This window comes from Apus apus, chromosome 16 (assembly GCF_020740795.1).
Source record: "Apus apus isolate bApuApu2 chromosome 16, bApuApu2.pri.cur, whole genome shotgun sequence".
Lineage (NCBI taxonomy): Eukaryota > Metazoa > Chordata > Aves > Apodiformes > Apodidae > Apus > Apus apus.
In genome coordinates this window covers 1,823,863-1,836,780 of record NC_067297.1, presented here as the reverse complement: position 1 = coordinate 1,836,780, position 12,918 = coordinate 1,823,863, and the positions used below count along the sequence as shown (strand labels likewise).

Genomic DNA, 12,918 nt, shown 5'->3' with positions numbered 1-12,918 from the left:
TGTCACTGTCACCTTGACCAAGTGCCAGGGCTCTGCATCTCAGTGCCATGGACCTGTTCCTCCTCCTGCAAGGTGCAGTGCAGGGCTCAGAGCACCCCCGGACCAGGATGAGCCCCAGCACAGGGGGGATGCTCCCCAGCCCCCTCCCAGCAGCAGGAGGGTGAAGGGAACTGGGAGCAGGGACTTTTCCCCCACGCCCACACATCCCAGGGCTGGGACCACGTCTCCCAGACAATCACAGCAACCACATCCCAGCCTTTGCTGAAGGGATTTCTCCAGGTAAACCCAAATCCCTCACCTCGCTCCCTGGGGTATCACACAAATCCCACCGCAAAATTCCAGCCCCGTCGCCTTCACCCCCGGGGATGATCAGTGAGGAAAAGCTCCCCGGGGTGGTCACTCCTCACTTGGCTGGGCTGCCCGGCGTGGGTGAAAAGAGCCGGCTCCCTCTGCTGGCTCCAGGTCCCCTTTTCCTCACGGAAAGGGGGATCAGACACTGGGATGGGCTGCCCAGGGAGGTGGTGGAGGCACCAACCCTGGAGGTGCTCAAGGAAAGGCTGGAGGTGGCACTTGGTGCCACGGGCTGGAGATGCGGTGGTGCTGGTCATAGGCTGGACTTGATGATGTTCAAGGTCTTTTCCAGCCTTGGGGAGTCTGTGAAATCCCCTTTGGCCTCCAGAGGGTCATGGCACGAGGAGCCTCCTGCGTCTACTGATCCAAGGAGCTCAGCAGCTCTGCTGTCACTCCCTGGGGCTCAAAAGATCAAGTCAAAGCAGAGCTGTGGGCAGGGAGCAGAGCTGAAGCCTCTCCTGTGGTCCTGTCTCCTGCTCCTCTGGGTGATTCTGCCCCAAGCCCAACCAACCCAACATGTTGGGGTTTTCCTTCACTTCTCCACTCCAGCCAACTGCAAGTCCACCAAAGCACCCTTAACAGCTGCTGATGGATGGTATGGAGAAGTGGGAAGGCAGAGAAACTGCTCTTATTGAATCATCATAAGATGGTTTGGTTTGGAAGAGACCTGAAAGACCTTCCAGTTCCACCCTCTGCATGGGCAGGGACACCTCCCACCAGCCCAGGCTGCTCCAAGCCCCATCCAACCTGCCCTTCAACACTGCCAGGGATGGGGCAGCCACAGCTTCCCTGGGCAACCTGGGCCAGGCTCTCCCCACCCTCACAGCAAAGAATTTCCTCCTCATGTCCAACCTCAAGCTCCCTTCTTCCAGTTTCAATCCCTTCCCCCTCATCCCACCCCTCCCTGCCCTTGTCCCAAGTCCCTCCCCAGCTTTCCTGGAGCCCCTTCAGGCACTGGCAGGTGCTCTAAGGTCTCCCTGGAGCCTTCTCTTCTCCAGGCTGAACACCCCAACTCTCCCAGCCTGGCTCCAGAGCAGAGCTGCTCCAGCCCTTGGATCACCTCTGTGTCCTCCTCTGGACTCTCTCCATGAGCTCCATGTCCTTCCTATGTTGGGGACCCCAGCCCTGGCCCCAGCCCTGCAGGGGGTCTCAGCAGAGCAGAGTTGAGGTGACAACAATCTCTAAACCTTGTCCTGAAAACCCCACGTGGAGCAACACAACCCACAGAGGGAAGAGGCTGAGCTGAGCTGTTCCCTCCCACTGGGAACATCTGGGAGGTGGAAACCCTGAGCAGAAGTGTGTTTGTAGTCAGGGGAACAAACAGGAGGCAAACTATGTGACGGCTCAGACATTCACTCGGTGGGAAAAATCCATCTTGGGAAAGTGGAAAATAGGGATCAAGATTAGAAATTAAGCAGAGAGGCCCCTGGGTGGCTCAGACACCCCCAGTTCAGGTCAGAACTTCTCTCCAAGATGCCCCTTGCCAGGTGGCTCAACAGAGCAGTTCAGCTGCTGCCCCGAGCCCAGAGATTTAGGGGGGGGGGATGGAAGGAATTCCCCTTAAAAAGAGCATGAACTTTGCTAAATCTGGGTGTAAAGAAGCAAAAAAGAGGCAATATCAGGGACAGGAGGAACACGGGGCAGCAGCACCACTCAGGTTTTATTGCTGAGCATCTTCTGGTTTCTAACATGGATTTGAATATTTCAAGGGGTTTAAGATCTGCCTGAAAAGCTTCTTTTTGGTTTGGGTTGGTTTTCCTCCCCCCTCCCCCCCAGTATAAACACATTAAAGATGAGATCACCCTCAGGTGATCTGGGCTTGCTGGGGCTGGAGGTGCTGGCTGACCTTGATCAGGACACAGGGACAGTGGCACAGGACACGTGCCAAATACTTCTGGTGTCCTTGGGTGTTCCATAGGTTTGGAATCACAGGAGAACCCTGCAGGTGGCTCAACACCTCTTGGGAAAACAAGCCACTGCAGCTTGGAATGGCTCAGGATCCAACTTCCCAGCCCCTTGACCCAACCTCCTGAGGATCCTCCCCAGCATCTGTTTATACCATGGTGGCTGAAGTGCTGAAGCTGCACTTGGGATCATCCCTGGGAAGTGAAAAGGGGTTTTTTTTTAGCTCTGAAAGAAAGGATGTGTGCTCTGCCTCCTGCCACCAGCACCACAGCACTGACTCCTCCAGGTGCCTTGGCTGGGGGGTTGCTTTCACTACAGGCATCTGGAAACATCAGACCAACCTCAGATTTTTTTCTCCAAGAGGAGAGGAATATCCAACCAGGAACTTGCTCACAGAAGCAAAGCTGAACTTAAAGCCCTGCACTTAGAGCCATGGAGTCACCAGAGTTGGAAGGAACCTCTGAAAATCACCCAGTCCAGCCCCCTGCTAGAGCAGGGTCACCTACAGCAGATCCCACATCCAGCTGGGTTTGGGAATGTCTCCAGAGAAGGAGACTCCACAGCCTCCCTGGGCAGCCTGTCCCAGGGCTCTGTCACCCTCACAGGAAAGAAGTTTCTCCTCGTGTTTAACTGGAACCTCCTGTGCTCCAGCTTGTGCCCGTTGCCCCTTGTCCTGTCACTACAACAGAGTGGACCCAAGGGGGGCACTTCCAAGGGGGGCAGAGGAGCTGGGGCCAGGATGAGCCCCAAGCTCACAGGAAGCCTTGATGCCACCTCAGCTCAGCTCAACCTGGCTGAGAAAGGTCCAGAACACCCGGATAGTAAAGGTGCGATCCTGCCCAAATCCCTTTGGCTTCTCCATCCCCTCTTCCCACAGCAGCTCAGCCAGGTTCTTGGCAGGATCTGGACCCTCCTTGGTGCTGAGCTCCCCTCCCACCAGCCCGTACCTTCACGATTTCTTGTGCTATCTGCCTCGTCTTGTTGACATCCAGGACGATTTTGGCGTCTCTCACCACCGAGTAGAGAGTCCGACCTTTGCAGAGGCTGAAAGAACAGGAAAAAGGAGAAGATAAACCCACGCTTTGTAACCCACCACCCCCCAGAAACACCCCCCCAAACTCCAGAGGCAGCAGCTGCAGCAGGGAACTATAAATAACCACAAGAGCTTTGGTTACATCCCAAGGCAGGTCGGACCTTCAGCCAGGACACCAGGGGCTCTCCCCCAGTTTGGCACTGGGTGGACTGGGGCCACCGTGGTGGGGGTTGAGCCTCAGGAGGGGGAACCTGGGCTGATTCCTGGCTCTTCCCCACACCCCAACCAGGAGAGAACCACCTGCTCCTCTGGCTTCAGGCTTTTTGGGCCACTGCTCCCCCCCAGCTTCCCTCAGAGGAGACAATACCCACAGATGGCACATGAGTCAAAAGAGGAAAGGCAGGGAGGGGGGGACAAACCCCCCCCTCCCCAAAAAAAACCACAAGAATCCCAACCCAACTCACTGTACAATGTCCTCCAATTTTCCTTCTCGTACCAATTACAGTAAAATCTATTTACAGAGCCTCAATTACCAAAGGCAGCTGGAAGGGGAGGGGGGGGGGGGGGGGGGGGGGAAAAGAGAGAGAGAGAGATAAACCAATTAAAAATATATTGACATTTGAATATCATCATGGAGAACGTGGGTGGCTGCTGCCTCGACTCCCTCCCACCACAAAAAAAAGGGCTTTTTTGCTTTTCTGTGTCCACCCACGCTCATCAAAGGCAAGTTTAGGAAGATGGGGCTGGAAACCTGTGCCTGGGAAATGAAGGGCCTGACACAGGGCTCCTTGAAGAGCCCTCGGTGACCACAGCTGGTCATTCCATCCTGTCCTGCTTCAGGAATTCAAAGGGCCAGGCTTGAATTCCTCTGCTCTCCCTTCCCTGCAGCTTGGTGGGGCATCGTGGTTTTTCTCCCTCTCCTCCAGCCCTAGAGATGCCAACATGTCCCCACCTGGTTTTGGTCTTTTTGGTTTTTTTGGTGGGAATAACCAGCCCGAGCTGGCTCCTGAGGAGCATCACCCCGAGGTGCCCTGTGTTTCCCTGGCTACCACCCAGATGGGGAGAGGGGAAGGTTCAGACCCATCATTACCACATGGCCAAGGCCACCACCTCGGGGCCAACAAGGTCCCCATGAGCAATTAGCCCCCCCAGAGCAGGGATGTCCTCTCCAGAACGTTGGGGAAGGCTGAGATCTTAGCAGCTCTTCCAGGGATTCAGCTGGTTGGGATAGGGATAGCACTTCGTGGGATTTAACCTTGCTTCTTCAGAAGTTCATGGACCCTCCAGCTCCTAAGCCAAAAGCTCCACGGGCAGAGAGCACAACATGGGCAAGCAGGAATGGGATTGGTCCCATATCTCATGGGTTTTGGAAAGCCAGCAGCAGCCTTCAGAGGACTTCACAGCAGGTTGTGTTGGACACAAGCAAGGAAGCCCTGTCAGGGAGTTGAGGGCATCTCCATACCCATGCAACTGCCTCCTTGGTGGCACTTGTCATTGCTCCCAGCACATGCCTGGGCCCACCAGCCAGGCTGCAGACCCCAGGCACCCACTGACACCTAAACCAGCTGCTTCAGATCTTCTCCAAGTGCTTGGCTGCAGCCACAGAGAAACACAGGTTGGGCTGAAAATCAGGATCCACACACTCCAACTGGCTAAGACCACCCTGGGGTTCCTGCAAAATCACCTCAGACCAACCTCTGTGACACAACAGGATTCCTGCCACCTCCCTTGACCTGCCTGAGCACTGAGATCCCCCAGTCCCACCAAACACTTGGGTTCCCTCAGAGGAAACCAACCCAGAAAGCTGCTTCTTCTCCTCCTCACTCACAAATGGACATTGCGAATGGAAGGAACAGATTAGTGCTGGAGCAGGGTTTGGTTTCAGCCCTGAAGTGGGTCCAGATCAGCTGGGGAAAAGAAAATGGTTGTTTAGAGACAAAGCCTCCAATTTCTGCCTGTCCAAACTGGGGAGATGATGGCCCCAGGAGGGGGCTTGCAGGCCTCTACTGATGAGACTCCCATCTTGCCACATGAAAGGAGGCAGCAGATGCCCCCAGCACGAGGACAGCATCCACCACTCAGCCCCAGGCTGGTGTTTCCAAACCCAGTGCTGACACCGGTGGGCACGGGACGTGCCACCACTGCTGCTCAGACCTCAGGACAGCCCCCCCCCCCCCGGGCAACCAGGTGCCTTTCTCCTCCCGTCAACGAGCAACTCCTCTGCAGGGATTCAGCTCCCAACCACCGCCCCGCTCTTTGTTGGAGCTTTCTTGCTGGATAAGGAGCTGCCAAAGCCGAGATAAAGCCTGGTTGATACCTATTATGCAGCACCTGAGCCCATTCAACCACCACCTGTGCAACCTTTTCACGGCGGAGCTTCAACGGTTCCGCTCCTCCTCGTTCCTTGCCCGTCGTCGATCGCTCCCGGTTGGGGCAGGAGCAGCAGGGACAAAGCCCAGCTCCTGGGACACGTTCATCATCATCATCTTCTGCTTTTCCACTTGGAGAGGCCTAGGCTGAGCGGTGGCTTCGAGGCACCTGCAGATCACGAGGCCAGAACCCACCCACGCTTGACACCAGAAACAAAGGGAGATGATTTGTGTCTTCAGGCAGCTTATTCACCACTCAAGGACGTTTTGGTAAGCAACCAGTTGTCTTCTCTGCCTAAACCTCTCCAAGCCCACCCGTCAGCAGAGCAGGCAGGTTGGGGGACACGTGCTCGGGGTGACCAAACCTCAGTCAGAGGGGCAGCAAGGACAGCCTGGATGGGCAGCTCTGGGAGAGGGGAAGGTCCTTCCAGGCTCTCCCAGCACCCAGGAGCTCCTCTCAACCCCACAGCACAACCTGAGCTGGCAGTCCCAGCCCCGTGGCCCCATCCTGCAGATGCAAGACTCTATTCAAAATGAGTTTTTGAAGTGTTCAGCCAAGCAAGCCAAATCCCAAATTGCTTGATAAACACTGCGTGTCACCAGCGTGGGCTGAAGACATCAGCAATGGGAGCCAAGCCAACGCGGCTCGCAGAGGAGCAATTTAGGAGGGATGAGTGAGGAAGAGCTGGAGCCTCTTGATTTTTTTGCCATTCCAGGTGAAAACAGCTTCATCCATCCCCCACCCACCGGGGTTTTTTCTCCCCCCCCCCTCCCCCTCCTGCAATATTGCTGGCCATCACTTCTATTTTGATGGCAACCATCTCTACGTTGAGGGCCACCACCCTCTGCGTGAATGGCCATCACCCCCTACTCTGATGGCCATCACCTCTACCCTGATGGCCACCATCCTCTAGGTTGCTGGCCATCATTTCTATGTGGATAGCCAGGAGCTCTGTGAGGTTGAAGAAGACCTCAGCCTGGCTCCTGCTCAGGAGCAGGAAGAAATTCAGAGCTGAGGGCACAGCCACGGCACCCGGGTCGTGATGCTGTTCCCCACCAGTGTTTTGTGCTTTTCTTTCCCAACCATCCACACAAACGCCCATTAAATTTAACAGGCTCATTTAAACACCCCGAAGTGATAAATGCCAGACCCCAGGAAGCTCATTACTTGCTCATATATTGATTTATGGGGAACCAGCTCAGATACCATGGTGATAGCCGGCCCTATCCACCCAGGGGAGACACAGGGGGAGAGAGTGGGAATTAATAAGAAGTACTTTAATATAAAAATACCTCTGCCAGCAGGTTAGAGCTGTGCTTGAGGAAAAGCAGAGCAAAGGAGGGGCTGCTCAGATGCTTCCACATTCCCCATCAGTTTACTGATGATTAGGGTTTCATTGAGAAGAGGAAATCTTTGGAGACTAGAAAGATACCACCACAGCAAGTGGAGCTGCTGCTGAGCTGGGACTTGATGGGTTTTGTTTGAGCCAGACAAGCCGTGGCAGGGAGGGGAGGAAGGAGACCAGCACATCCCTGCCCCTGCCAGAGTTCCTTGGGAAGTTTTCAAGCTGTTTCCCTGCATTCCTTGTTTTCCCGTGTTGAAACTCGACAGCCCCGATGGTGTTTCTCAAAAGGGAGAATCCAGCCAGGCTGGAAGAGCAGCAAAGGGAGGGGGTTGGGTTTATCTTTATCCCTAGGCTTTGTTTTCCTCAAAATCAATAGGAAATATCACACCTGGGCACCTGCTCCTCCTGCTCCAGCAGCTCCGTGTCACCCAGCTCGAGCTCTTCAAGCCTTCTGCATCTAAACAGCAGGGACACCCAGCTGGACAACAGGGTCACACTGAGTTTGTTAGGTCTCAGCCTAAGGAATCCCAGAATCCCAGACTGCTTTGGGTTGGAAAGGGCCTTAAAGATCATCCAGTCCCAACCCCCCTGCATGGGCAGGGACACCTCCCACCAGCCCAGGTTGCTCCAAGCCCCATCCAACCTGCCCTTCAACACTGCCAGGATGGGGCAGCCACAGCTTCCCTGGGCAACCTGGGCCAGGGTCTCACCACCCTCACAGCAAAGAATTTCCTCCTCATGTCCAACCTCAATCTCCCTCTTCCAGTTTTAATCTCTTCCCCCTCATCCCATCCCTCCCTGCCCTTGTCCCAAGCCCCTCCCCAGCTTTCCTGGAGCCCCTTCAGGCACTGGCAGGTGCTCTAAGGTCTCCCTGGAGCCTTCTCTTCTCCAGGCTGAACACCCCAACTCTCCCAGCCTGGCTCCAGAGCAGAGCTGCTCCAGCCCTCCCATCATCTCTGGGGCCTCCTCTGCACTCACTTCAGGAGAAACCTGGCATGTGTCAAACCCCACACCTATATATTCTTTTTCCCTAATGAAAACCTTGAGGGGGGGAAAGGGGGAGGATAAAAAACCTGGCTGGTTCCTTGGCCAGCTATTCCCACTGGAATGCCAGCAGCTCCCAGTGCTACCAGGGCCCCAAGTCCCTCCAGCCCTACCAAGGGATACTCAGGATGGCTTTCACAGGGATTTACCACCCCTAAAACCTCCTGGTCAAGAGAAGCAGCTCTTCTCCAAACCACCTCCTCAGCACCCCAAGACTGAGCAGGGGAACCAACCAACCCCAGCACCACAGCTTCATTGGTCCTTCCCTCCTCTTTGCTGTGCCCACTAGCAACCATGGAACTGCCTTCCCCTCCACTCCCATTGCTCCCAACCAAGGCAGCATGTGTTTTGTTTCCTTCCTCAGACACTGGGAAGCACTGGGAAGCACTGGGAAGCACTCTCCACCCTCCACAGAGCAGGAGCAGGGAGCAAAGCAGCAGCCCAGAGCTTCATGGCAGCTCAGTGCCATGACATGCCAAGCAGCAGCATCCATCACAGCCTGGTCCCACCAGGGGCATCCCAGTACTTTTCCCAACAAACTCCACCTCCAGATGGAACCTTTCCACCAATACCCAAAAAAAAAACCCAGCAAAACAACCCATAAAGCCCAACAGGGAGGCAGGGAATCACCCTGAGTGATGTTTTTGCCCGAAGCAAAGCCCAGGTGCCCTGCCTGGAGCTGGCAGCTCCTGTTTTGCCCTGAGGAGCCTCCATGGAGCAAAATCAGAGGTGACTCTGCCCCTCTGCTCTGCTCAGAGCCCACCTGGAGAGCTGTGTCCAGCTCTGGGGCCCTCAGCACAAGAAAGATCTAGACCTGTTGGAGAGGCTCCAGAGAAGGACCAAGATGCTCCAAGGGCTGGAGCAGCTCTGCTCTGGAGCCAGGCTGGGAGAGTTGGGGTGTTCAGCCTGGAGAAGAGAAGGCTCCAGGGAGACCTGAGAGCACCTGCCAGTGCCTGAAGGGGCTCCAGGAAAGCTGGGGAGGGACTTTTCATCAGAGAAGATAATGATAGGACCAGGGGTGATGGTTTTGAACTGAGAGAGGGGAGATTGAGGTGAGATATGAGGCAGAAATTCTTCACTCTCAGGGTGGTGAGGAACTGGGATGGGTTGCCCAGGGAGGTTGTTGATGCCCCATCCCTGGAGGTTTTTAAGGCCAGGTTGGAGGGGGTTTTGTGCAGCCTGGTCTGGTGGTTCCCTGCTCATGGCAGGGGGGTTGGAGCTTGGTGGTCTTTGAGGTCCCTTCCAACCTGGATGATTCTATGAAAACTGGGGAAAGAGAAAAAGCCTGAAGAGCAGAAGCTCCCCTCATCTCATGCTCACTATCTCCACCTGATGGAAGCTCCATCCTTCGGTGGATACTACTTAGGCAAAAAAATTTCCCCCCCAGCAGCTGGCAGACCATGTAATTGCAGGCAGCACAGCCAGAGGGATGGAGGAGGAGGTGGAAGGAGGAGGGGGGGTTGAAATCAGCCTCCCCAAAAAGTAGCTCCAACTCCATCACCCGTTCAGAAATCACAAAAAAAAACCCCCAAACAACCAAGTTATTTAGGAAAAAAAAGGCAATTCCATGCATTTTTTATGTGGAGGAGATAGTGGTGGAGGAGACGAGCTATTTGACAGCTGCAGGGAACTGAGCTGAGAGGCAGGTGAATGCAAAGCAGCCACCAGCCCCAGAGCCTTATCTAAAGCTCTGGGTCCAAACAAGTCATCTCAAAAAAAAAATCCTGGCTGTTTCAGGTGGCCCTTGGTGCCTTCTGAAAGGGAATCTGCTCCCAGGGGGCTGGAGGGGGGTCCCAAGGGGGGGTGTGAAGGAGCTTTAACCTCTTCTTCCCTATCTATTCTCTCTCTCTCAGGATTTTCCTGCTCTTTTTTTTTTGAACTTCAGGAAGGGGGTGACATTTCAAAAGGAAGCCCTTCTTCTGAGGAGAGGCAAAAAGCCTTTTGAACGAGACTAGAACCCAACTCCACTTTGGAAGAGTAATGATCATTATTATTAATGACAGAAGATGAATAACGTTGCCACGGGAGGGGATGGATTTCCCTGGGCAGCCTCTTCCTTGGCTAGGCAGGGAGATGCTGGCACATGGGGGTCCCTCCCCAGCCCCAAAGAGGAGCTCTAAGTCTTTAGGCTGCTCCAAAACCTGTAAGGAACCTTGCTGAGATGTCACTCAACAGCGAGGGGACGAGCTGGCACCAGCAGGAAGTCTTGGTGGGACCATCTCTTAGGAGGGCACTTAATCCCAGGCTTGCCCTTCAATTCCCACCTCCATCCCTAGGAAATCTCTAGGAAAAGTGCTTCACCCCCCCAAGCCCTGCTGCTTGAAGTACCTCCCCCAAGAAGCCACAGCCAAAATGGGAAGATCATGGCACTTGGAAACACTTTGAAAACACAAAGGAGAACCTTCCCCTGGAGCATCCCCAGCCACAGGAACCAGGTCAGGTGCTACCAAAGGGATTTGCTGCTCCAACAGGTTAAGAGCAGCTCTTACTTTGCCACCAAACACCCTTGCAGGGGACCAAGCTGCTGCCTTCCTTGGGAGATTTTGGTCTCCTCCCTGACCCATCCCACTCCCCAGGCTGCCCAAAGCCACGTTGTCTCCAGGCAGAAGATATAGACTGGTTTAATGTATATATTAATACACCTATTGACTTTCCTGTTGTCACTCATTAGGGATTCAGCCAGCCTGATGGCCAAGTATTGATTACCAGGGAGTAGATTCCCAGGGGTCAATCCATCCTGCTCCAGCCCGTGGCAGCAAGTCAATACCTATTTATGATATGATCTATGAGCTCCATTATTCCAGCTGCTGGGAAAGGGGAAGTGTGGCAGAGAGGACCAAGAGGCAGGGTAGGAGGAGATGCTTTGGCTCCCAAAGTTGGTGCTCGAAGGTGGGGAGGGTTGAGAGGGCAGAACTTCATGGATGCTGCTCCCAAAATCCACCCATGAGTGAGGACAGAAGGGTCAGACTCCAAAGGTGTCTTGGAAATGCCCAGCTCTGGGATGTCTGGCTCCAGCCCAGCAGGGAGGAAAACAATGTGGCTGCTCTGTGCCTCAGTTTCCCTCCTGTTGAGTGGGATTTAGAGTTCCTGCTTAACTCTCCAGGGCAGGAGAGAAGGTTGATGGGTGTATTTTGAGATGGTTGGGTTGCAGCGAGGACAAAAAGCCAAGTTGTTGCTTGTTAAAGCCCAAATGGCCAACATTGCTCCCCAGAGAGAACAAAGGGCCAGCTGCAAGCTGGGGATGGGAGAGGAAGAAAGAGCAACCTCTGTTTTCACCTTGGATATCTCCTGTGAGAGGAAAGCTTGGGTTTATGTTCCTCCTCAGTGCTCAGCTCCCCACCACTAACCACCAGCTCCAGGGAAGGCTTTGGGAGATGCTCCCTGTCCAGCAGGGATACCCCAAACTCCTCTGCTGAAGGGCACCTTTGACAAATTGATTCTCCTGGTATTGTCCTGCCATGGTCAAGCTTCATCCCTGATGTTCTTCACCATTCTCCCTAGTCTTCCTAATGCAGGGCCATAAATCACAGCCACGCTGCCCCAGGTGGGATCCCCAGCTGCCACCAAGTTGGCTCCTGGTTGCACCTTGTGAATCCAGAGTCACCCTGGTGGGCAGAGAGGCCCCAAAACCCAGCCAGAAGCACCTCGAGGTGCCAACCCCAGGGTCCTTGCATGGGCTCCCTGTGCCACGTTTGAGCTCTTCACCAAACCCCAAGCAAGCATCTGAGAAGACCTGCACCAAATCCACCCCGGCAAGGAGCAGCTTCCCAGAAGGAGCAGCCAGGAACCTAAAACCTGGCAGTTTCTGCAACCCAGCACCTTCGTGGGTGGCTCGAGCCAGGTGAATAGCAAGAGAAAACGATGAGACTTTGTCCTTTGAAGGACCTCCTGGGTGGCTGAACCTTTACGTCCTCTCCCCGCGCTGCCGCCGACGGGGACCAGGAACCCCAAGGAGCTGACGTGAGCTTCCCCAGGCCTGCCTTTGTCTCATTCAACGCTGGCAAAAAAACCAAAACCAACTTGTCATTTGTCTGCGTGCAGCACGAGGGACATTTTTTTTGCCTCCAGCCCCTTGGTTTCCACGGGGCCGGGGACTCGGAGGCCGTTCCCCTCCATCCATCACCCGGCGCTCCGGGCGCCGAGGCTCCCGCCCGCTCTTGCTCAAGACTAATTAAGATGGATGTTAACTGTCCCCACTGCTCATTACCCAAGAGAAAATCTATTAGCAGCTCTGATGGAAGCACTCTTTGGAGTCACCACCTCCCACGGTCAAAAGATGCCGAGTTTCTTCCCTGCCAACCCCGACGGACGCGTTCCGAGACGGCTCAAGGTTTGGGTTGGAAGAGACTTTAAAGGTCATCAAGTCCAAGCCTCCTGCAGTCAGAAGGAACCTCTTCAACTAGATCAGGTCTCTCAGAACCTCAACCAACCTCACCTTAAATGTTTCCAGGGATTGTTGGGTTTCTATCACCTCTCAGGACAACCTGGGCCAGGGTCTCACCACCCTCAGCACAAGAAATGTCTTCCTCACATCCCACCCAAACCTCCCCTCTTTTAGTTTAAAGCCATTCCCCTTGTCCTGTCTCTGCAGGCCCTGCTAAAGTCTGTCCCCACCTTGTCCTCTTTAAGTACCAAAAGGCCACAACAAGGTCTCCTTGGAACCTTCTCCAGGCTCAACACCCCAACTCTCCCAGCCTGGCTCCAGAGCAGAGCTGCTCCAGCCCTCCCATCATCTCCATGGCCTCTTCTGGACTCTCTCCAGCAGCTCCATGTCCTTCCTGTGTTGGGGACCCCAGCCCTGGCCCCAGCCCTGCAGAGGGTCTGAGCAGAGCAGAGCAGAGGGGACCATCCCCTCCCTGGCCCTGCTGGT

The 12,918-nt window shown here is 54.8% G+C and overlaps 1 protein-coding gene across 1 annotated transcript in view; it reads right to left on the bottom strand.

Moving 5' to 3' along the window:
• KSR2 (kinase suppressor of ras 2) overlaps positions 1-12,918 on the bottom strand; it is a 65,866-nt gene that overhangs the window by 13,689 nt on the left and 39,259 nt on the right. Inside the window, exon 14 of the mRNA XM_051634277.1 lies at positions 3,204-3,300. Coding sequence (XP_051490237.1) covers positions 3,204-3,300 — 97 coding nt within the window. The remainder of the gene's footprint in view (positions 1-3,203; positions 3,301-12,918) is intronic.